A 22,703-nucleotide genomic window follows, 5' to 3' on the forward strand; every position below is an offset into this window, starting at 1 on the left:
GTTTGATAGCTAATAAGCATCCAAGCCCTTTCACTACGGATGATATGGGGGTAGAATATGTGAAAATGTAGCAATAGACAAACTCTGTTTCTTGAGGTTAACGTAGCATTCCACATACATTTTTATTTTGCTATGTATATGAACAGTAATAATCGTGACGCTGCTATTGACAGAGCAGGTCAGGTAGATTAAAATCCATGCTGACTCCCACAGGCTGTGTTAGTGTTGGGCCGGTCAAACGCAACGTGATTGGCTTGCAGCACTTGACGTTGCTGGGTGGGTGTGTTCGTCAATGAACAGCCTTTGTTGTCATATGACGATTTTTCAGCAGGGGTGAAAGTACTCTCTAACGATCAGCTTTCGAGACAAACTATTTAATGGTCAACGATCGGATTTTCTCCAGGTACAGCCTAATTAATAAATTAATTGACCAATTACACTTTTGTTATGGAAGCAAACGGACACGGCACTTTCACAGTAAACAGCCCATGCGTAATGAATTTTGTGTAGTCGAAGTAACCAGATCGTGTTACGATAGGTCATGGCTTCTCAAATTAAGTTATTTGCAGTAAATGCTGCCAGTCGAATGGTGTTGTCCAATTCCAATACATGTCCTATCCTAAAGGCAAAAATGTGCACCGTAAATGTACTGCCGTTATGCGACTGGATCTTTCAGTTTGTATCTGGAAGGCTAACGTTATTTTACACATTTGGGTGAGTTGATCCCATAAAAACTTTTTCTGTGAAATAATTAAGTAGATAATAGTATAAAGCAAGCCACTTGCCTACAACGTCGTAGATACTGACTTAAACTGGTAAATAACGAGTAACTCACGCTCCTATGAGGTTGCCTGACTGTAACCCTTATCTATTTCTCCTTTGCACTTTCACTTGTTCCAGGATATAGCATCAGTAGGCTACACCTTGTCAAATGTCATCTCCAGAGATAGCGTCTGTCTCTTGGGGACACATGAAGGTAAAGGGTTGCTCCACAGGCTACAAAGACTGCAAAATATGGCCTGGAGGGAGTCGTGCATGGGACTGGAGGGAGACCGGGACAGATGTGAGTTGTATGCATTTATATATAACAGCTGTGATATAAAGCGCACTTTCTACCGTACGGTTTTGAACATGATCTACAAGTACAGCTGTTCCCTGCCCAGCACTTCCCAGGTGTCCAACCTGCTGATCTTGAGGAGATCCTGAAGAAGGGAGTGGAGACACTGGTGATTGGCAGAGGCATGAACGAAGCACTGCAGGTATAGACTGACTTAAGTGATTAAATGTGACTTGTGATAAATTGTGCATTCCGTAGGATCATGTATGTATGTATGTATGTATGTGTGTCGTGCTAGATAAAGCCAGTATATTACCTTATATCTGCAATATTTGTGTGTACCCAAGATATTAAGTGATTTTGCTGAGATGCATCAAACACAAACGGTTCTTAATTTTAATAAAATATAGACCTGCCTAAAAAAGTATTTCAAATAAAAATATCACAAACTGGATGCCGTAAAAAAAAAACTAAAAAACATTGCAGAACTGGATGCATTGAAATCCCTTGCAGGAGCTCAGCACTTTTTTGAAACCATATGAAACATAGCAACTTACCACCTCATCTAGTTTCAGTGAATTCCATGAACTGTTTTTCATTCGGCTGTAGGTGCCATCAAGCACCCTGGACTATGTGAAGCAGAACGGGGTGGATGTGAGGGTGTTCCAGACCGAGAAGGCTGTGAAGGAGTACAACAACCTGGCTGGGCAGGGAGTGAAGGTTGGAGGAGTCTTTCACTCCACCTGCTGACTACATCACCAAAATACCCCTGCTGCTGCCAACATCACCACATCTCAGTGCCTGTGATTTCCCTCACAATCTGAGGAACTGTTGACAACCTCTTGAAAGTTACTTGGCGCCTTGTCTTCAGAAAAAAGTTTTACTGTACTTGTTTATTTGACCAGTTAACAGATAAAAATCTTATTTTGTGCAGTTTGACTTTGACCATTGATTCAAAGGCTACTATTGCAGCGATATAAAAATGAAACATCTATAAAGGCTTTTAAAAAAAAAACTACACGCGTTAAGGGGATGCCAGTGCAATTAAGCACAGCTGTATTTGTCCATTGAGTTTCATGAGTGTTTCTCAAAAACCCAGCTGTCTCTAGTTTATTGTCCCAGCTGAATCTCAGCTCAGAGTCACAGGTTTCAGCGGCGGGCCAGTTTGGGCATGATGAACACCTTAACAGGCTTGCTGAGAGGTATTGTGCCCTCGATGGAACTCTCAGCTTGAGGAAGCCCCTCCGTGCTCTCATTCCATGCAGGCTTAGGGCTGGACTGCTTGCTGGTGCTGGAGCTGTAGGCCAACAATAACCTCACCTGAAGTTGACAGGGTTCTGAAAGAAGAAAATACAATTAAGATTATGACAGAAACAAACTGTTTCCTATGGTCAAAAGTACTGATGCAGAATTAGTACAACAACAACACCTTGGGCATTTTCCAGTCTGGATGTGATGCCTTTCACACTTATCTACTGCCCTATGCAGCTGTAGGGAGTTTGGAAGACATGCCTGAATAGATCTCTGGCTACTTTCTTCAAACTTACACAAAAACAAGAGCAGAAGGCCACAGATCTGCCTTCCTGGAAACAGTGCAAGTCTATTTATATCCAGCAAGGGAGACACTGCCAGGACTCATATGAGCACTAGGGCCCATGTACCACACACATGAACCAGCTCTTCCTGAGACACACTGCCGTTGGAGGTCTTTACCTGTCCAGGCAGAGTGGGAGAGGTACACCTGGGTGATGAGGCGGACACGCCCAGGCCCAGGGTGCCTGAAGTCTCCAGGTTTGGGATGAATGATGTGGGCCTGTCCATCTGGATACAACACCTATAGAGACATGCAATGCAGTTGAGTTGGGATTTACAGACCAGAGGATTAAGGAAACAGATGATTTGTCCAGAAAATGAGGGAAGGAAGGGAGGGAGGTGAGCCTTGACCTCGACTTTGACTGAGTTCTGAGGGTCCTGCACATGCTCCAACGTGGCATCAATGTCTAGGGCTACCACCAGTCCAGTTGTGAAACGCAGCGGGTTGTCTGACTCTCCTGTTGGCTCGATGATGATGGCAGAGGCGCGGTGGATCTGGTAGGACCAGATTAGACAAAGACAAGTCATTAAAACCTGTGTTCCAGAATTTCCTTGAAGTCCCAATCCCAAAAAAACACACATGCATGAACTCAACCAACTGTAGATAGAGCTTAGATCATGTGCAGAACTCATGTCTTTCGGGCAATATTTTGCCCCCTTTCCTTATTAGTTTCTGACCCTGGTTAAGACCAATATCTTAAGTTGTAATGATATAAATGGTTAAATGTGTGTGTAAATATGGACCTGCTCAGGGATTTTGAGATGCAGGAAGCCACTCTGCCTGAGGGTGGTATGGAGGATCTTCACCAGGTCCAGCGGCTTACAGGCCACTAGTCTGGGCATCAGCTCCAGCAGCTTCTCCACAAAACTGTCCTGGAAGTGGGACAGCTCAGACATAAAGAGCCTGTCGCAAAAGGCAAGAGAAGACAACATTATAAAATGTGTGAACAAATTTAACTACAATATCAACAATGTATTGTTGTGGTGATCATGGTAATACCTCTGGAAAGATTCCACCTCCTGGATGAACTTCTCACAGACACTGATGAGGGGGTCAACCCTGCAGCAGAGATAATAAGAAATCTTCATCATCTCAGAGTAGGACAGTGATGGCATTTATTAAAGGAATATGAGTGTGTGTAAGAGCATAGCTGAGTAAGAGTCTTTAAAAAGGCCTAACCCTCGTTTGGTACGGGCAGTCAGGACCAGCTGTAAGGCTTTGGCCTGCAGGCGGACATGGTGAATGGTGGCCACCTGCCGCGTCTCCAGTCCGCTGTACAGGAACTCCAGCTTATATGTCTCTTCGAGGATCTGACACAACACAATGACCCACAGGATGAATTCAATAGACACCATTGAATTCAAAACGTTTAAGCTTTACATCATGTTTTCATATATGTGTTTGGAGAATATTCTAGACCCTCACCTGTTTAACAGCAGCTGATGCCATTGCATTCTGCTTTAGGCACAGAGGAACAGCCATACTCCACAGCTTCTCCTGCAGGGCCTGGTTTACCACACACACACATAAGTCAGCACATTTGCAGCTATATGATCACAGAAAAAACGATTACTGAGAACTAGGAATTACATTTGATCATATCAACATATTGCAGCTCTTAACATCAATACATCATTCAAAGCATCAGACCCCCAAATGTGGGAGTTGCTGGGTGGTGGTATGCCAACCTTTGTAAGCAGCAGCTGGCAGCGCAGGTAGGTGGCACAGAAGTCTGCAGAGCCAGCTAGTTCAGTCTGCAGCTCCCCCAGCCGCTGAAGATCTCTGGAACCAAAACCAGCACCAACCAAACATGTGAGCAGTTAGGTTGTTATTACAAAAAACATAACACATGATGAAGGGTAGCTTTATTTGCCATTCAAAAACCCAACACACACACAAGGCATGATATTGAATGAAATGACATTTCCATCGGCTCAATGTACTAAGCATTAGTACACATAGACGAACAGTCAGTAGAATGTCCTCTTGACTTAGCTTTCCACATGTACAGTCGTGGCCAAAAGTTTTGAGACTGACACAAATATGCATTTTCACAAAGTTTGCTGCTTCAGTGTCTTTAGATATTTTTGTCAATGTTACTATGGAAGACTGAAGTATAATTACAAACATTGTGTCACTGGCTTTTATTGGCAATTACATGAAGTTAATGCAAAAAGTCAATATTCTTTTTCAAGACGTCTGCAATCCGCCCTGGCATGCTGTCAATTAACTTCTGGGCCACATCCTGACTGATGGCAGCCCATTCTTGCATAATCAATGCTTGGAGTTTGTCAGAAATAGTTTTCTTTTGTTTGTCCACCCGCCTCTTGAGGATTGACCACAAGTTCTCAATGGGATTAAGGTCTGGGGAGTTTTCGTGGCCAATGGACCCAAAATATCAATGTTTTGTTCCCCGAGCCACTTAGTTATCGCTTTTGCCTTATGGCAAGGTGCTCCATCATGCTGGGAAAGGCATTGTTCATCACCAAACTGTTCCTGGATGGTTGGGAGAAGTTGCTCTCGGAGGATGTTTTGGTACCATTCTTTATTCATGGCTGTGTTCTTAGGCAAAATTGTGAGCGAGCCCACTCCCTTGGCTGAGGACCAACCCCACACATGAATGGTCTAAGGATGCTTTACTGTTGGCTTGACACAGGACTGATGGTAGCGCTCACCTTGTCTTCTCCGGACAAGGTTATTTGCAGATGCCCCAAACAATCGGAAAGGGGATTCATCAGAGAAAATGACTTTACCCCAGTCCTCAGCAGTCCATTCCCTGTACCTTTTGCAGAATATTAGTCTGTCCCTGATGTTTTTCCTGGAGAGAATGGCTTCTTTGCTGCCCTTCTTGACACCAGGCCATCCTCCAAAAGTCTTCGCCTCACTGGGCGTGGAGATGCACACACACACCTGCCTGCTGCCATTCCTGAGCAAGCTCTGTGCTGGAGGTGACCCGATCCCGCAGCTGAATCATGTTTAGGAGACGGTCCTGGCGCTTGCTGGACCAAAACATCCTCCGAGAGCCACTTCTCCCAACCATCCAGGAACAGTTTGGTGAAACTATTTCTGACAAACTCCAAGCATTGATTATGCAAGAATGGGCTGCCATCAGTCAGGATGTGGCCCAGAAGTTAATTAACAGCATGCCAGGGCGGATTGCAGAGGTCTTGAAAAAGAAGGGTCAAAACTGCACATATTGACTTTTTACATTAACTTCATGTAATTGCCAATACAAGCCTTTGACACTTATTAAATGCTTGTAATTATACTTCAGTCTTCCCTAGTAACATCTGACAAAAATATCTAAAGACACTGAAGCAGCAAACTTTATGAAAATGTAAATTTGTGTCAAAACTTTTGGCCACGACTGTAACTTGGCTAATTGCACAATGATCAAATGTTCAAAATTAAATAATTTATAAACCTTATCAATTTAACAATTTTATAAGGTTTAGAAGCCAGCAAAATGATTATTTCGAAATCCTATATAGCGTGAAATGTATATCACTAACTGTATATCACTAACTGCGAATTGCTCCTGTCGGTGGCTATTCTGAATCCCGGTCGGTGGCAACGATGTTCTTCTATCTCCTTTGAACAAATATTCGCTTGAGTATCCGCAACACATACATTTTGCCAACTGCCCAGACAACTGCATTAGACACCCGTTAAATAAGCCCCCTCAGACAACTAAACTATCACTTAGACACATGAATATCATTTAAATGCATCTAGAATAATCACCCTCCATAATTTGGTGACTCATTTCGAACTCCTGATCATCGTGTTATTAGCCAAGACAAAAGACATCCTTCCTAAATTTGGTCCATTCAGTTTTACAAACTTGCCCTTTACCAAAATAAACATGACTACCCGCTAGAAGATGTATCATAGATGCTCTTGGTACCTAATGGTGAAGTCGAGCAGGTCCTGGGCTCCTGGCGCCTCCAGGCTCTGGAGCATACCAACACGGGCCAAGCTGTCCTGCAAGAAGAGGCGGGCCGACTCCACACTGCCCGAGACGAGCCCACACACATCTGAACCCAACCCAGATATCAGCTTCTTGCCAGGCAGCTGCAGCACACAGAGAACATGAAATGATGAGGCCAAATATCATAAACCAACACAAGTGTACATCCAGCATTCCTCAGAGATGAATACTGTAAAGACAAATGCATTTACTCACCCGCAGCTGAGGAACCAGATGGGAGAGACTGTCTCGCAAGTAGGCATAGTGTCGAAAAGTGTGGTCTGAGAACAGTGCCGACATGGTAGGGCAGGCCTTGGCTGAGTTGAAGACCAACACGAGCACAGCAATATCTTGATAGAGAATATTAGGGAAAAGACCACGGATTCAGCTCCAGGGATGTGGAACATGTCACTGAGAACAGAATTTAGTCATACTTCCCATACATTCCCAAAGTAACCACTAGCCACATTAGAAATCTTCATTTTTGGTGGTATGCAACAGTGTACAGGCAGTAAGGATACAGGCTGGGTCATCCATATCTGGTTCCGGAGTGTCAAAGTATGGGTGGGTGCTTAGAAGCTCAGGCACAAGAGGTAACACCAGTGTAGGGTGACGCACCCCAAGGAACCTCAGGCATCTAGACAAGGGTAAAATAGATAAATGGGTAAAAAATAGAATGCCCACCCAGAAAACAAAAGATGATACTGCCTCTTGTGAGCCATGCAGACTCACTTCCACACAGAGTTGCGGTCGCTGGGGTACTTGGTGAGATTCTTGAGCAGCTCCAGAAGTGCCAGCTGGATACACTCCTTAGTGGAGACATTTGTGTAGCACAGCAGCTCATGCAAGGCCTCACGGATGTCCCGAGAAGAGTCCTGGGTTCAAAGGTCAAAACATTTATTTAGTCTGTAACTCATGAGTGAGACACAACATGAAATAGAAAAGAAACCAGCTGTTTACAAGCAAGCGCAGAAAATGTATGATGAATGGTGTAGACCTTTTAGTAGCACAGCCAACATGCACTGCACAGTTATAGATAAAACACTTCTCAGTTCAGTGTACTCTGTCACAGAGCTGAGGCTTACCTCCAGCACAGCGAGCACCACGTCCAACTGGTCCTCCCTGAGGGTGATGTTAGTGGAGATTTGCCTGAGCGCGTGGATGGACTGCAGACGCACCTCCTCGATCTCATCATTGAACATGTCCACAAGGAAGTCCAGGCACTTCGTTGCAAAGCTGACAGAGGACTGAGCCAGAGAGCAGAGGGCCTCCACAGCTGCAATCCTCACCTCTGTTTGAGACATTTCAAAGGAAATCTGGTGTCATGCTATTCATTAAATGTTAGCATCTCACAAACCTACAACGAATAATCTCGAACGAATCAACGAATAGTGCCCACAATGGCAGAGTCCCAATCCTTTCATCTTCTGTTTACAGTTGACCTTCAAGACTCAGCTGCTTCATTTAATGTTATGGCTCAGAAGCGGTCATGCGATAAAATCTAATCTCAAAGTACACAGGGTTCCATAATGAATTTTGGCCGCAGTTAAATTACGACAATCAAAGGGAGGACCAGTCATTAGATAGTTAGTCATACAAAATAGTTTTGTGATTGTGTCATAGATAATGTCATCTTTTTAATAAGCTCTACTTACTCACCATACATTTCATCCTCCAGGCCATGCACAAAAGCACCACAGGCCCCTGAGTCAATCAGGTTCACCCCGGAGGTATCCACCCTCTCCTTTGGGGCGTCGTCTGCCCATCTTCGGCCGGAGGAGAACTCTCCCGAGGCGTAAAGTTCTTTGGCCCGCTCATGGGCTGTACGCTTCCTCTGGAGGGTTTAAGAGGAGAGACACTTTGCTTTCTCAAAACGTACAAAAGGAGATCTCATACTGTGTGCTGTATTTTATGAGGCCTGCGATTTAAAACACCCTGGGGTAAATAAATGGCAACGTACCCGAAGGTCTGACATCAGTTTCTTGTCTAGTGTTTGTTCCAGGAAGTGGGGGCTAACCTGAAGCATAGACCCCTGTAAGGAGAATCAAAGGGGTTTGCGAAATAATCACTGGCTAGATGATAATATGCCCCTGATGAATAAAAGTGTCTCTGCAGCAGTAAACAAGTTAACAGAAATATGGCATTGTTAGAGGACACAATGTGCTTCTTACCAACAGCTTGGCAGCCTGGACCCTGACAACCCATGATCCATCGCTGACCATGTGGGATACCTTTCCAAAAGAGTCGTCCACCAGACGGATCTCCTCATTTGATGATGGGATGGGGACAATGCTGCATCATAGTTTTGGGAGATAAGGAATTCACAAATAAAGTTATTGTTTTCCACTTGACAGTGTCATAAAGTTGTACGGAAGACTTACAGTGACATCATTTTATATTACCTCTCTGGGTAAAGTTGGCTTAGAACCCACACCATCTGCACTGCAGCTGAGCGGACCTGCTCATAGTCATCATTCAATAACTTACAGGCCTGTAATGGAAAGGTGTAAAAGGACACAACTGGGTTATATATTATATATATATAATTGGGTATGACTGTATGACTGAAAAAACTATTCTGGTACAGCTGTGGGTGTAAAGGTTAAACTGTCATTTACCTGATTATAGATGGTCTGCTGAATTTTCATCCCTCTGTCATGAAGTTGCAACTTTAGAGTACCAAAACAAAAGTGGTATTCAGGATCTTCCATTTGCACTAAATTGCACATCATGTTATTGCAGTGTATCGTCCTACCATAGCTTTGATGGCAGCTGTCCTCACTCTTGGATCCTGATCAGCAAAGTAATCACTGATGACACTCTGAACGTCTCTGATAGGGGCTCCTGGTGGTCCAGTTGTGGCATCACTGTCTTTGGTCAAAGGCTTGTCCACAGTCCCAAGGCAGCCCAGAAGCTGAAGGCACTTGTTTCTCACTCCAAAGTAAGTGTCTGACAGGTGCTGTTGGTAAAATCCCATAGAATAAGTCAAAAAATAATAAATCTAAAGAAGAGAAAATATTTCCCCATCAGATCAAAGTAATAATATTTTTGCAAACTATTGACAATACCTTGCATGCCACCTCTATCAGTCTCTGGGTGATGGCCACACTGTCTGGAAGCTGGGTGCCAATGACAAGCAGGGTGTCCAACAGCTGGGCTAGAACCTGATGGGACTCTGTAGGGTGGATTATTACACACATACTGAAGAAAACATCGGTAACACATTCAAAAACTAAAGTTTATACAGCAAAAAACAACTCACTCTCATTGTTAAGTGTACTTATGGCATCATCCACTATGCAATCAGGGGTAAACCCTTGTGTTTTAGACAGCAATCCAAGAAGTGAGGCGATCTTCAGCCGCACCGAAGTGTCCGTCTCCTTCTGAAGATATAAAAATATAATTGTTTGTGTAAAAATCAGTACATTTTCCCTAAAAAGATTGAGAATGTCTTTCTGTAGAGTCTTGCCTCTCACCTTATAGTAATGCTCCAAAAGAATGCGTATAACACCCTCTACACTCTCTACCTCCACCGGCTTGCGGGCAAAGTGTAGTAGATACTGCAGTGCATCCGTGGAGTTGGTGGCTTTGCACAGATCTAAGTGCAGCGCAGCAGACTTGCTGGGTTTGGTTAATCGAAGCTTTTTAGCTGGGACCTCTTCGAGGGGATGTTGCTGCGAGGAACAGAGTAAATTAGAGAAAAACTAATGTCTTTATACACTGGCTTCCAAAACCTCTTTTTCACCCGACCATAACCACCGATAATTGGAAGAATACTGATGTTGAATAGCAACGTGTTTTGTATGCACATTACAAGGAAGAGAACAGAGCAGAACTTGTCCACGTAGCCTACTCTAGTCTGACACTCCAGCTGAAAGACTGGATTTATATTTCTCACTGCTCAAAAACACTTTAGACCTTTGCTGTCCACTGGCATTGTCACTGTCTTTATCGGACACCTGTTCTTCTTGTGGCCTCTTGAATTCTTTGAAATGTCCTCATGTCAAGAGACTTTACTGTCTGCCTTGACACTAATGTTAACTAACATAACAGTTGCAAGCTATCCAATTATTGCTAACTCATATCGATCATGGTATTTTTACAATATGCATCGCTTGTTCACGAAATAAATATAACTTGTATAGCTTTCCACTTAGCTAGTAAGTATCTCGTCGGCTGGGGACTAGAGTTGTATATAGTAATAACTAGCACCCGTGTTAACACTGGCAAACAACAATTCACGTAAGTAGCTAGCAAGCTAACTTAGCTAGCTAATACCACAATCCGCCGCCAACAAACCTAACGTATACATTCCTTATCAAACTGCTTCCTTTTCGAATCACACAATTCACAGATATCCAACATACTTACCTGTACTACAGTTTTGGAAAATTCCTCGTAAACTCGCTTCTTCAAATGAGCTGCCATCATCCGAGTGACAACAGTGTGCCGACCTCTGCAATTACACCTTGTAGTAACAAAACGAGATTTGCATAATATCGTTCAGTTTGTCTTGCGTGTTCTGCCGTAGACCAAAAAGTTGTTCATAAGAGCGCTACTACTGCCACTGCATGGCCAGGAACGGTAAATCAGTTAATCAAATGTTTTTGGCCTACGTATTCGGAGTCAGACATTCATTGACTAGTGAACTAGTAAAGCATTTTTATTAGGTGGATCATGCGGCGCATTTCCCAAGTAAAATGTATATAACATATATTTTATGGTTAGTCCTTAATACCTTACTATTATTGGCACAAATGAAAACAGCATTATTCCTAACATAAAGAGCATAACATTTAACCTTAATTCACCAGACTGATCATCTACAACAAATTTCACACCAGCAGGCCAAAGTAAATTTACACTAGGCACATTTACCATAATACAAACAAGAAAAAACCATAACATTATAAATAGTATGGCAGCAATAAGTTTATTAATTCGAGTCTAGAGTAAATAATCCCTGCAGTACAAAGTGGGAAAGCATTTTCACGTGCACTCGGTCTCAATCAGTTCAAATATTTAGCATGAAAATATTTACACAATATTCTTATTGATAAATGTATGTGTGAACAGTAAAATCCATCCTAACCAGTTTTGAACAGCCTGCTGAAAGTAAATTTTGTACAAATACTCAGAGCACAATTGTAAACAACTGAGCTATTGATTTTGAGCATGCTACACATACAACACAAAGCACTGTGCTTAAACAGACCTATACAATCCAATACACTGATGTCATCGCATACTGAGAGTCTGAATATCAATTCATCATCATGTGATGTACTGAAACTCCTCTTAAATCTGATGCATGTCTTATATCAGGACACCTTGAACTTTTATGTGTTAGTTTTCTCATTGGAACCTTTTAAACATTTCCACATATTCATGACTTCTTGAACTGGATCGTCCATATACACATGCTGTCTGGTATTTAAGTAATGCACTTCAATGAATCTACACAGCAATCTAATGTCAATATTAAACAAAGGTGGATGTGCGTGTGCTACCGGTATATGGGCTGAGCCTAAGACCATTTGACAAGGGTGTATTATGCTATATAAACAAACACAAACATTGATAAAGCAAACACATGTTGTTCTTGAATAATAGTTTAAAATCAAAAATTGGTCAAAAAGATAATATAGCCAAATCTCTCAACTGACACACTTCATTAACTTGACTAAATCACCAACCTCAACATTACAGCAAAGTAACCATTAAGTTGCTCAATACTGTCAGTGGAGCTGAACTTCCATTCACCACCATTTGAAAGTCAGCTTGTAGAAGAAGTCATAGCTCTTGAATAAGAAACCTTTGTCAGTGCTGTGACGCTGGAAGGAAACTCTATAACCTTTGGCCTCAATGTCCATTTTGATGCAGTCCAACAGATCCTCCTCAACAGTGGCCGGGGACTTCCATGGACCAAAGGTCACAACAGACTCCTTTTCTGCATTATAGCTGGTCATAGCATCATTGTATCGTGCCACGATTTCCTCCGACCTCAGCACACAAATGATAACGTTGGAGTAGCGAGCAGCGATAGCCTCAGCCCGTGCCACCCGGATAATGACCTCAAGATTCTCTTGATAGTTGGGGACTCTGGACAAGAACTGCTGCCTTCCCACAGTTTCGCCAAAAAGCTGCGGCATCTCCTCCAGGACCTTCACCAGAGGTTTTAGATCATAAAAGACAGCCTCACGATACACCTCTTGCACATGATGGATGGGCACAGTTTGCATTCTTAAGTATTCGAGGATTTGTCCAAAATGTGTCCCATCCCGGTCAAGGAAGTATCGTCCTTCTGCATCTGTCCTAAGATTGGGAGGACCCCTGAACATTTCAGCCAGTTTGGAATTGGGGATCTTTCTAAGGGTGTCAAGAGTGGTGCTGTATACATGGCCTCCTATGTTCAGTTGCACAATAGATGAATGCTAAGAATAAGGAACAAAAAAAATCTGCTATGACATTAGAAATAAAGATACAATTGTTAGCTCTTTTTTTTAAGTCGAATATGATAGGCTGACTAGCATCTAGTCATCAATCTGTATGATTCATAAGGGTGGTTCAGTAGGCTACTTCAGAGAAAGGCAAGGATTTTTTTTTATTTCACGTCTGATGGAGTGGACATATTACTCTTAAAATAATAGAATTGTGTATTTCATCTAATATGGGCTGAATTACTCATCGAGAGAAATGGACGTTTTGATTAGAGTACACAAAGTCTATAAAGGTCCGATGGACCATGCATTTAAAACTAATTATTGGCTCGAAGACCTAACTCGCTAACGTTAAATATGTTACATAGATTAACATGAAATGCAGTGTGTAACAGCTGTTCACTACTTTACAGGTGTTATTCATTTATTTACAGGTCTTAACGACAGTCTAATTCAAACTGAAAATGTCCATCTTCTTTTTAAACTAAGGTTGAGAACGATCATATTTCAGATTACACTCAAAGAAAACATAGCTCTTACCAACTGCACATCAGCAGACGACGGTTTACCAACAGATTTGTAGTCGGGGAGGCTCATTTCCGCAAGTTCTACCGATCGCTTGAGACAACTAGTATGGGAAGCAGCACAGTCTACCATGGATCTAAACCACGCCTTCAGGTGAACTAGTTTGACTTCAGTGCCGTTGTTCACCAGCTGGTTGCACGGCAAACATTTTGATGAGATCATGAGAAACAAATGACTTGGTAATTTGGTAATCTGAAACGAAGATATTTACAAGCATTAAAATACTAGTTCCTCAGCCCATGTTAAGATATAGTTAAAACATTCTTTCCAAAGTCTGTTAATCATCTTTCAGCATGTCGTGGTGAATTCAATCATCTTATTTCTTATAAGTGGGTTTCCCACTTAGGCTTAAGGCCTGCTTCAACGGAAAGTATTTCCACCGAAAACCCAACCCCAGGGATTCCCCGTTGACAATATACAGGTGCATCAAAAAAAAAATCCTAATATCCGTGAAAAAAAAAAAAATATTTTTCTGTAATTTAATTTTAAAAAGGTCACACCTTAATATATTCTACAATATCATCAAGTGGCATGTTTAAATCTGGATGATTACAGTTTACAGGTCATGGAAATCAAAAATCCAATACCTAAACATTTTAGAATAAAGAGACAACGTCTGAAGCGTCTTCCCTGAGCGAAGGAGAAAAAAAGAACTGGACAGGTGCTCAGTGGAAATTTTGCAATTCATTTAAAAATCAAGACCCCATAGTCTGAAGGAAGACTAGAGAATCCAAGTTGCTTGAAGCCCAGTGTGAAGTTTCCAGTCAATGATGATTTGGTTTGCCATGTCATCTGCTGGTGTTGGTCCACTGTATTTTATCAAGTCCAGAGTCAATGCAGCCGTCTACCAGGAGATTTTAAAGCACTTCACGCTTCTGTCTGCTGACAAGCTTTATGGAGATGCTGATTTCCTTTTCCAGCAGGACTTGGCACCTGCACAGTGCTAAAACACCTGGTAATTGATTTTCTGCCCATAGTATTATTGTGCTTGATTGGCCTTCCAAATGGCCTGACCTGAACCCCATGGATAAGGTATTGTCCAGAGGAAAATTAGAATCACCAGACCCAACCATACAGACGAGCTGAAGGCTGCGATAAAAGCAACCTGGACTTCCATAACACCTCAGCAGTGCCACATGCTGATTGTCTCCCTGGCACACAAGGTGCCCCGACCAAGTATTGACTGTATAAATTAACATACTTTGTGTTGTGTTAATTAGCTGTTTAGAGCTCTTAGGTTGATTTTTGTAATATTGTTTTATTCTAATATTTTTGATTTCCATGAGATGTAAGCCATACTCAAGATTAAAACAAAAAAGGTTGAAACATGCCACCTCATGTGTAATGATTGTAGAATATATAAAGGTGTGACTTTTTAAATTAAATATTACATTTTGAGATGCACCTGTATAAGTTCATGTGTTAATGTAAAGGAATTCAAAAATGTTTAGAGATGGCATTTCTACATCTACATGATCAAATGCCATTTTATATACTACAAAAGTTGTTTCTCTTAACATGTAGTTAGCCTATTAGAAGTATACACCCTAGACAATGTATACACACACACTGCACAATCGTACTTATGTATCTTCCTCATCTTGAGGTAGTTACTTTCTTATTTTAAACCAAGGGATGCCGTGTGTTAAAGAATAGTGAAATGACTCCTTAAAATGCACTCATTAAATGACCCTTAAGCTATGCTTTACATTTTAACATTTGCTATGGTGTTGACTGAGGTGGTAAAGGGAAAGGCACTGTAGAAAATGTTAATGATGGTTTTGAACCCATCCTTAAATAATCCATGTCAATTGTAACACCAGAGTTGGCATTTGGGTGTATTTAACTTCATTAAGTCGATAACCTTGAACAAAGAGGGGCAATACAAAAACATGGGATTTCATATTTTTTATTTTTGTACAGAAAATTCCACCAGTGTTCTGTCCATCTGTTGATGAAGACCTACAAAGACAGAAGATAGAATGAATGTAGACAGGATGCAGCTGCACGTTTTGCACATAGGATGTTCAATGAGCCATTCGCAGCCAGAAGATCAACTTAAGCCTCTGTTCTACATACAGCACTCAGGGGGTTGGGTACCAGAGCCAGTCACCATAGATACAGAGGGCATTCTGTTACGAAAGACACATTACTGAAGGCAAAAACAATCTGCACTTTATAAATGTGCCAGGCCTTGCACAACAGGAGACACCCATGCAGACATTTAACCACAGCTCAACATCCTCACAAGCATCGGAACAGAAGACAAAAACTAACAATGTTCATTAATTCTAGACCATGGCCTGCCAACCAATTTCATCCATTACAGTTCCTTACCCTTTAAACAGTGGGCACAGGGGCACTACCCTGTGGCATGACTGGAGCGTCAGGCTTAACTCCCTTCTGTTCGGACACAGGAGTGGTGGGGAGGACCTCATCCTTGGGCTCCACAATGCTGACATGGTCTGGCAGGGGCTTCTTGGGGCCAATCTTACCACTGGGATCCCAAGGCAGCATGATCTTGACCTTGATACCCAGCACACCTGGATGGGTGAAAAAAATGTGACATGAATGCGCTGCAGCACAGTGAAGCTAACCATGCCATTTCAAGTCAATCCTTCTAAATATACAAGTTCCTTCTCAGACAAATGCCTCGATGTCTTCAACTGAGCAGAACACCTTTCCACTGTGGATTAGACTCAGAGGCACAAAACGTGACCCTAAGCCAGACACCACAGTAGAGACGGAGTCCATTTCCGACTCGTCATCGTATCTTCACTGAAGGGAATGACATTACATTGAATTTCTGCCCTGCAGTCTCTTGCAACACACTAGGTTGGATAGCTGTTTATTCCAACAAGCACCACATTAGTTTTCCGTCAACAGTGGCAACATTTTTCCACACTGCATGAAATTCTCAGAACTTTAGAGGCTTCTCCATTGACACAGCAAACCCAACCAAGACGGATACAAGTTCAGCTTGGAAGTGACAACTAAAAGAATCTCGTTTATTTAGACTTACCCTGCCTGAGCAGGACGTGGCGGACAGCGGTGTCAACGTAGTAGTTGACGGGGTCTCCACTGTGGATCATCAGGCCGTCCACAAACTTCATGGACTTGGCCCTCTGGCCCCTAAGCTTGCCAGAGACAACCACCTCACAGCCCTTGGCTCCACTCTCCATGATGAAGCGCAGGACACCATAGCAGGCCCTGAGAACAGAGATACACAGTAAGTGACAAGGGACTGCAAAGCAAACACACCTGATGTTAAAAGCTACATAAGCCTAACAAGTGGGAAACAGGGCACTAAAGTTCATAATCAGGAGATTTCTGGCCTTCTCAGACAAATGCCTCAATGTCTTCAACTGAAAGGGACATCCTCCTTTGTGAGACTGAACCCAGGGCCACAGAACGTGACCCTGAGCTAGTCACCACAGAGAGAGCAAGTCCTTTTCCGACTCGTCATCGTATCATCACTGAAGGGGAGTTGGGGTGGTGACATGCAGGAAAAAGGCCCTGAAAAAAAACGAGATCCTAAAAACATCTAAATGGGTGCTTACCTACGGACAGCCAGACCTCCCAGCAGCTTGTAACGCAGAGACTCAGCCTGAGCAATGGCGCACAGGCCCCTGGTGGCAACTTTCTCAGCATAAAGCTGGAGAGGAGAAAAGTAATGTTTGAATAACTTGCATGATTCTGTCCAGTCTAAATCAGAAAGAAGCTTAACATGAAACTTCAATTCAATCCTTAAAAATATTAAGTACAAGACTCTTCTCAGACAAATGCCTCGATGTCTTCAAATGAGCAGAACACCTTTCCACTGTGAACTAGACTCAGAGGCACAGAACGTGACCCTAAGCCAGACACCACAGTAGAGAGGGAGCTATTTCCGACTCGTCATCGTATCTTCACTGAAGGGAATGACTTCACTTTGCACATTTCTTACGCACCTTATGTTGTGCTTGAAATGAAATATGATGTGTGCCAAATGAGTAAAGGTCAACGTGAAGGCCATAGGTTCCTCACCTCCACACTACCTTCTGGGAAGCCGAACCTCTTCTGGACAACGGCGGTCAGTTCCCGAATACGACGGCCTTTCTCTCCCAGTACGTTCTGTGTCCTAAGATAGAACAGGGATGAGTATTTAAATCACACATGCAAAGTTCCAAAATGAATGAGCAGCCCTGCCTGCCAAAGGCATTGTGTATGTGCCCCAGTATCAGGGTACCACTAAAATACAACTGGATAGGTGCAACAATGTGAAGTGAACATGCTGCAGCACAGAGTGAAGGAAACCATACAATTTTAAGTCAATCCTTCAAAATATTAAGTACAAGACCCTTCTCAGACAAATGCCTCGATGTCTTCAAATGAGCAGAACACCTTTCCACTGTGAACTAGACTCAGAGGCACAGAACGTGACCCTAAGCCAGACACCACAGTAGAGAGGGAGTCCATTTCCGACTCGTCATCGTATCTTCACCGAAGGAAATTACTTTACATTGAACTTCTGCCCTGCAGCCTCTTAAACACAGTTGGTCAGATACCCGTTTATTCCTAACAAGCACAACATTGTGTCCTAAGATAGAAGGGGATGGTATTTGATTGCATATGCAAGTTTCAAAATGAAATAAAGCAAACATGAATACCTTGAAAAAGTTGTCTGACTTCCCCTAATACAACAATGAGCAGGCTTACTGGCCAAACGCATTGTGCATGTACTACAGTGTCAGGGTATGACTAGAATAAATTCAGTTACCTGGTGGCGAGAATGATGATCTCTGTCCTAGTAGGAGTGACGCGGACCTCCACTCCAGAGTAGCCATCCTCAGCGAGCTCACGAGTCAGGAACTCGTTCAGTTCGGCTTTGAAGATGCCGTCTGATACAAACTGTGAACATACCATAATCAGAAAAATTCAGATCTCCTAATTGGTGTGCTTAGCTAGAACAGGGATGAGTATTCGATCACATAGGCAAAGTTCCAAAATGAATGAGCAGGCCTGCATGCCAAAGGCATTGTGTATGTGCCCCAGTGTCAGGGTACCAATAGAATACGACTGGATAGGAGCAACAATGTGACGTGAACATCCTGCAGCACAGAGTGAAGGTAAACATGCAATTTTAAGTAAATCCTTCAAAATATTAAGTACAAGACCCTTCTCAGACAAATGCCTCGATGTCTTCAAATGAGCAGAACACCTTTCCACTGTGAACTAGACTCAGAGGCACAGAACGTGACCCTAAGCCAGCCACCACAGTAGAGGGAGAGTCCATTTCCGACTCGTCATCGTATCTTCACCGAAGGGAATTACTTAAAATTGAATATCTGCCCTGCATTCTCTTAAAAATCACACTGGGTCAGATAACTTTATTCCTAACAAGTACCAAGCACAACATTGTGCCCTAAGACATAAGGTGATGGTATTTGATCGCAGGTGCAAAGTTTCCAAATTAATTAAAAATAAAGATCTTAATGGCGTACTATAGTCGCTTCGCTACACTGTCAATCATGGATTAGCAGACATGCTAATTTTAACTAGCGCCAGCCACACTGTTCTACCTGGCAGAGCATTTAGCTAAATGTTAGCTACGAAGAAAATAAATGACTTCTACTCCTCATTAAAACACCCCGATTAGAAAAGCACTAGTATTGAATTAAGACTTGTGACAAATGTAATAAATAGTCAGCCTCAGGGATATTGTATAACTACTATACTATAGGGCATAGTGTAATTACATCCTAGCACACTAGCTGGCAAATGAAATCAGCTGCGAAATTCGTCCAAAAGAGCATGTGAACGCTTAATTGGCTATAAGAGAGATTACGTTTGAGATCCACGGCCGGGCCATAGACCACTTTAAACATTATATGTAAACACTAAAATAAAAGAATATAGGGACTGCAACGTAACGTGAAGCTACTACCTACACGTAGCTAGCTGGAACTAGGATCCAGCCATGTTTGCGTTGAGATGAAGCGCTGACTAAATCCAAAATAATCCTCACTTGTAGTTTGAGCAGACACACATGCGAAAATGAATAAGCATCGGTTAAGTGACAACGAACATTACAATGTCTGTATTTAAAGAAAACCTTCGCGTCTTACCACAAAAATAGATTATGTTGGACTCACCTTTCTCTTCTTGGATATTTGCACCGCCATCTTGCTGGGGGCCGTAGACAGGAAAAGGAACGCATTTTGAGACGGAAGTAAACTTATACAAACCCTAGCTGATTTTCTTCCGGAAAGCGTGATGGGTATGTGGTAATTGTAGTTTCACTGATATTCATAACCCTACTACGATTCAAACCTTTGGTGTTTTAGTAACTACCATAGGGGCAGAGTATCGACTATCGTGACAATTAAACGGTCAATAAGAAAACATTAAACTGGAGTACCTTATATTAATTTCAAAGTTTATCTGTGTCTAAGTGTAGGTATAAATAAACGTCTGTGAGTAAAAGCTTTTGGCAAGTTGGATGTAGGCTATTTTCAAAATCGTTAAGTGCATGAGAGTGCGCTCGTGCAGACATTTTGAGCTTCTTTACACCCTCCATAAGTAATGTTGCTTTTTCCCAACTAGGTATGTAAAGACTTAGTTTCATTTTAAGGGGAGGGCGGGGTCAAAATAAATACATTTACAGCATCTAATTTTTGTAGGGGGGTCCGGGGCCATTACCCTGTGAAAAAGCAAAAAATTAAAGTCTCAAATTTATATTTAGACTTTTCAACCCCTAACACTGAATAGAGGACTCAACAGGACTGTGAGGAGCAATTCTTCGAATATCAGGAAAAGTGTATGGAAGTAAAATCCCAGACCTCGCCTTTCATTCACACTGGCTAATTGCTGAATACTTAATCTAAGATGATGTTAATTCAATGATCGGATAACTTGCACTAAACCTTCTCCCATTTTGTAAAAATGGGTTCTTGATAACTGGAATGGGAATTGGTTTGGGATTGGCTGGGATGGGATGGGATGGGCTGTCAGGACTGGACACAGCAGAGCTGTTTTGCGGAGGTTGGAAGTATGCTTATTTGGTGTTGGTAGATGTGCTGGGCTCGACAATGGAGGCAGCATGCTGGAAGGTTTACCTAGCGAGCTAAATAAATCCTGGTAATGTAGCGTTTTTTATCTGTAAACATGGACAACTAAGTCTGATTGGCCAGGGCAGCCACTGCCACTGCCACTGTCACACACACACAAAATTATAGGAGGAGTAGGGGTCTTTAAAACAGCTTAATCAGCACACACACACCGAGATACTTCATGAACCACCTCCATTGCTGGACGGGAACCAATAAACTTCAGATCTACAAATCCAGCCTCCTATTATTTATAAGCTTGAGACGAGTGGTATTTTGGACACAACAGTAACTTTAAAATATGCAACTCAAATTATACAAGACTTCTAATATAACTTCTAACGACTTTAATTTTAAGTTGGATTGCTGAAAGCTACAGCTACAGACAGGTTTTGTAGTTTACTTGTCTGGCGATAATGTTAAGGAGAAGCACTGATCTAGCACACCCACACCTTCAAAATGGCCAATAGAAAAGCAGAGCATTTTTTGATGGCCAATTGACAAAATGACAGAAAACTATGAATACTAACAAAAAGGTACAGTGATTTTTTTCCCAGATGATTCCTCATGGGCAGTGCCCAACCCAGCCCCCCCATAGACACACCCTATTATCTTCAGACCTTGGCTCCGTTTGGATAGACTTTTTTGCTGATAGAAGCTTGCCAACACACTAACTGGCGTCTTTTGGTAGTAGCCTTGCAATGACTTGCTGTGAAAGCTTTTTTTCCTGCTTTGCAGGTTGTTCCAGCCCGGAACACAGAACTTCATAGGGTAAATCCTGGATCGCTAGTGGGAAAGACAAAGGTGTTTATCTGTTCTTCACATGACCACATTCTTTCAAAATGAATTTAATACCAAAAGACCTATAAACCATACCTCAAAAAGTGTCAAATTGTTGCATAGTGTTACTTTAAGTGGCAGCCATGATTAGAACTGGTCGAAAGGAAAGGTGCATAAATGCTTCCTTTCATAGCTCCTTTAGCACTGTAGACCTCCTTTATGAAAATTCCCTGTAGCAGCAACAACAACCCAATCAATAACCGATCAACATAATCCACATCCCGCCCTTTGCAATATTAGGAGCCTAGTGTAAGTGCAGTCGGACACTGGTTGTCTTTTCTATAGGTCCTTATGAATTCTTTTTACACATCTTTCATTGACCTTATGAAGTTTTCCATCAAGGTTCAAGGAAAAGTGGTTAGGAAAAGACGATAGAGTGGACTATCTGATCGCAACCCCTGCCTGAGGTAATTACCCATGATAGCCTTGCGGCCCAGTAGGTATGATCATAGACATACTGTATATATATGTCTATGGGTTGGGTATGATACCTACACAATCGTTACCCGACTTTGCGACACTGTCGACTGCATAATTAAATATAACATTAAATATACCCACATAATGCGTGAAGACAACCCCAATATGTTGACTTTGAGCCTTACGCTGTAAACCGTTTACAACATAATTTAATATTACATTAAATATACCCACATTATGCGTGAAGACAACCCTTATATGTTGACGTTGAGCCTTATGATGTAAACCGTTTACAACATTACATTATTCAATATAACGTATAACGTAACCCACATTATGCGTTAAAACAAGCCCAATGTTCATGATGAGCCTTCTGTCGTAAACCGTTTGTGTTTGAGCATGCGCGATGTGCGGGACTACCACCATCCGGTAGAGGAAGATGCCGTGGAGCTAGCGACAATAAGCAACAATATGAGGCAATTTGGCGGCGAAAAGCGTCAAAATAAAAGTCAGTTCCAAATTTAGTTTGAAAATCCGGTTTTTACAAATGTTTGATAAACACACTGCTTTTGGCAACTGCGAATTTTGTCATATTAGCAAACCCATCTTGCAAATAACCATGGAATAAGATGGTAGCCTATTAGGTAGGCTACACAACATTTAGTTTTTGGTTGTCTAATCATCATTCCTCCATTAAATCAATAACACA

The 22,703-nt window shown here is 42.2% G+C and overlaps 4 protein-coding genes across 4 annotated transcripts; 1 reads left to right on the forward strand and 3 right to left on the reverse strand.

The window, feature by feature from the left end:
* Nucleotides 1-312: 312 nt before the first annotated feature.
* Nucleotides 313-1,990, forward strand: aamdc (adipogenesis associated, Mth938 domain containing). The gene is made up of 4 exons (XM_080844245.1): nucleotides 313-403; nucleotides 901-1,063; nucleotides 1,164-1,259; nucleotides 1,667-1,990. The coding sequence occupies exons 2-4, from the start codon at nucleotides 932-934 to the stop codon at nucleotides 1,805-1,807; spliced, it is 369 nt and encodes a 122-aa protein (XP_080700371.1). The 5' UTR covers nucleotides 313-403; nucleotides 901-931; the 3' UTR covers nucleotides 1,808-1,990.
* A 120-nt stretch (nucleotides 1,991-2,110) lies between these two features.
* ints4 (integrator complex subunit 4) lies at nucleotides 2,111-11,078 on the reverse strand. Its single transcript, XM_080844244.1, has 23 exons — nucleotides 10,993-11,078; nucleotides 10,098-10,295; nucleotides 9,884-10,004; nucleotides 9,690-9,796; nucleotides 9,377-9,580; nucleotides 9,240-9,290; nucleotides 9,024-9,112; nucleotides 8,793-8,913; nucleotides 8,582-8,653; nucleotides 8,281-8,455; nucleotides 7,707-7,912; nucleotides 7,354-7,496; nucleotides 7,143-7,258; nucleotides 6,838-6,971; nucleotides 6,559-6,725; nucleotides 4,340-4,433; nucleotides 4,077-4,157; nucleotides 3,831-3,961; nucleotides 3,651-3,710; nucleotides 3,395-3,554; nucleotides 3,002-3,145; nucleotides 2,771-2,891; nucleotides 2,111-2,394 (listed from the first exon to the last, which is right to left on the reverse strand). Exons 1-23 carry the CDS (start codon nucleotides 11,050-11,052, stop codon nucleotides 2,207-2,209), a joined length of 2,943 nt encoding a protein of 980 aa, XP_080700370.1. The 5' UTR covers nucleotides 11,053-11,078; the 3' UTR covers nucleotides 2,111-2,206.
* Nucleotides 11,079-12,380: 1,302 nt separating this feature from the next.
* On the reverse strand, nucleotides 12,381-13,658 carry kctd14 (potassium channel tetramerization domain containing 14; the record flags this gene model as incomplete). Its single annotated transcript, XM_080844234.1, has 2 exons — nucleotides 12,381-13,055; nucleotides 13,602-13,658. The coding sequence occupies 2 exons, from the start codon at nucleotides 13,656-13,658 to the stop codon at nucleotides 12,381-12,383; spliced, it is 732 nt and encodes a 243-aa protein (XP_080700360.1).
* A 1,881-nt stretch (nucleotides 13,659-15,539) lies between these two features.
* On the reverse strand, nucleotides 15,540-19,832 carry rps3 (ribosomal protein S3). The gene is made up of 7 exons (XM_080845170.1): nucleotides 19,781-19,832; nucleotides 18,406-18,536; nucleotides 17,673-17,766; nucleotides 17,207-17,301; nucleotides 16,669-16,856; nucleotides 15,984-16,189; nucleotides 15,540-15,608 (listed from the first exon to the last, which is right to left on the reverse strand). The coding sequence occupies exons 1-6, from the start codon at nucleotides 19,808-19,810 to the stop codon at nucleotides 15,987-15,989; spliced, it is 741 nt and encodes a 246-aa protein (XP_080701296.1). The 5' UTR covers nucleotides 19,811-19,832; the 3' UTR covers nucleotides 15,540-15,608; nucleotides 15,984-15,986.
* Nucleotides 19,833-22,703: the final 2,871 nt, after the last annotated feature.

Source organism: Sprattus sprattus (genome assembly GCF_963457725.1).
Source record: "Sprattus sprattus genome assembly, chromosome: 9".
Lineage (NCBI taxonomy): Eukaryota > Metazoa > Chordata > Actinopteri > Clupeiformes > Clupeidae > Sprattus > Sprattus sprattus.

Bases quoted from the DNA above. Each gene is read 5' to 3' on its own strand.
- ints4 (XM_080844244.1), bottom strand. From the start codon at position 11,052: ATGATGGCAGCTCATTTGAAGAAGCGAGTTTACGAGGAATTTTCCAAA. The intron at 4,434-6,558 runs GTACCAAGAGCA...TTTTGGTTCCAG, and splicing joins CTGCTCGACTTCACCATTAG to AGATCTTCAGCGGCTGGGGG. The intron at 2,395-2,770 runs GTAAAGACCTCC...TTCTTCTTTCAG, and splicing joins CTCCCACTCTGCCTGGACAG to AACCCTGTCAACTTCAGGTG.
- rps3 (XM_080845170.1), bottom strand. From the start codon at position 19,810: ATGGCGGTGCAAATATCCAAGAAGAGAAAG. The intron at 17,767-18,405 runs GTAACTGAATTT...GTTCTATCTTAG, and splicing joins ATCATCATTCTCGCCACCAG to GACACAGAACGTACTGGGAG. The intron at 16,190-16,668 runs GTAAGTCTAAAT...TCACCCATCCAG, and splicing joins CCACGTCCTGCTCAGGCAGG to GTGTGCTGGGTATCAAGGTC.
- aamdc (XM_080844245.1), top strand. From the start codon at position 932: ATGTCATCTCCAGAGATAGCGTCTGTCTCTTGGGGACACATGAAGGTA. The intron at 1,064-1,163 runs GTGAGTTGTATG...TTCCCTGCCCAG, and splicing joins GGAGGGAGACCGGGACAGAT to CACTTCCCAGGTGTCCAACC. The intron at 1,260-1,666 runs GTATAGACTGAC...ATTCGGCTGTAG, and splicing joins GCATGAACGAAGCACTGCAG to GTGCCATCAAGCACCCTGGA.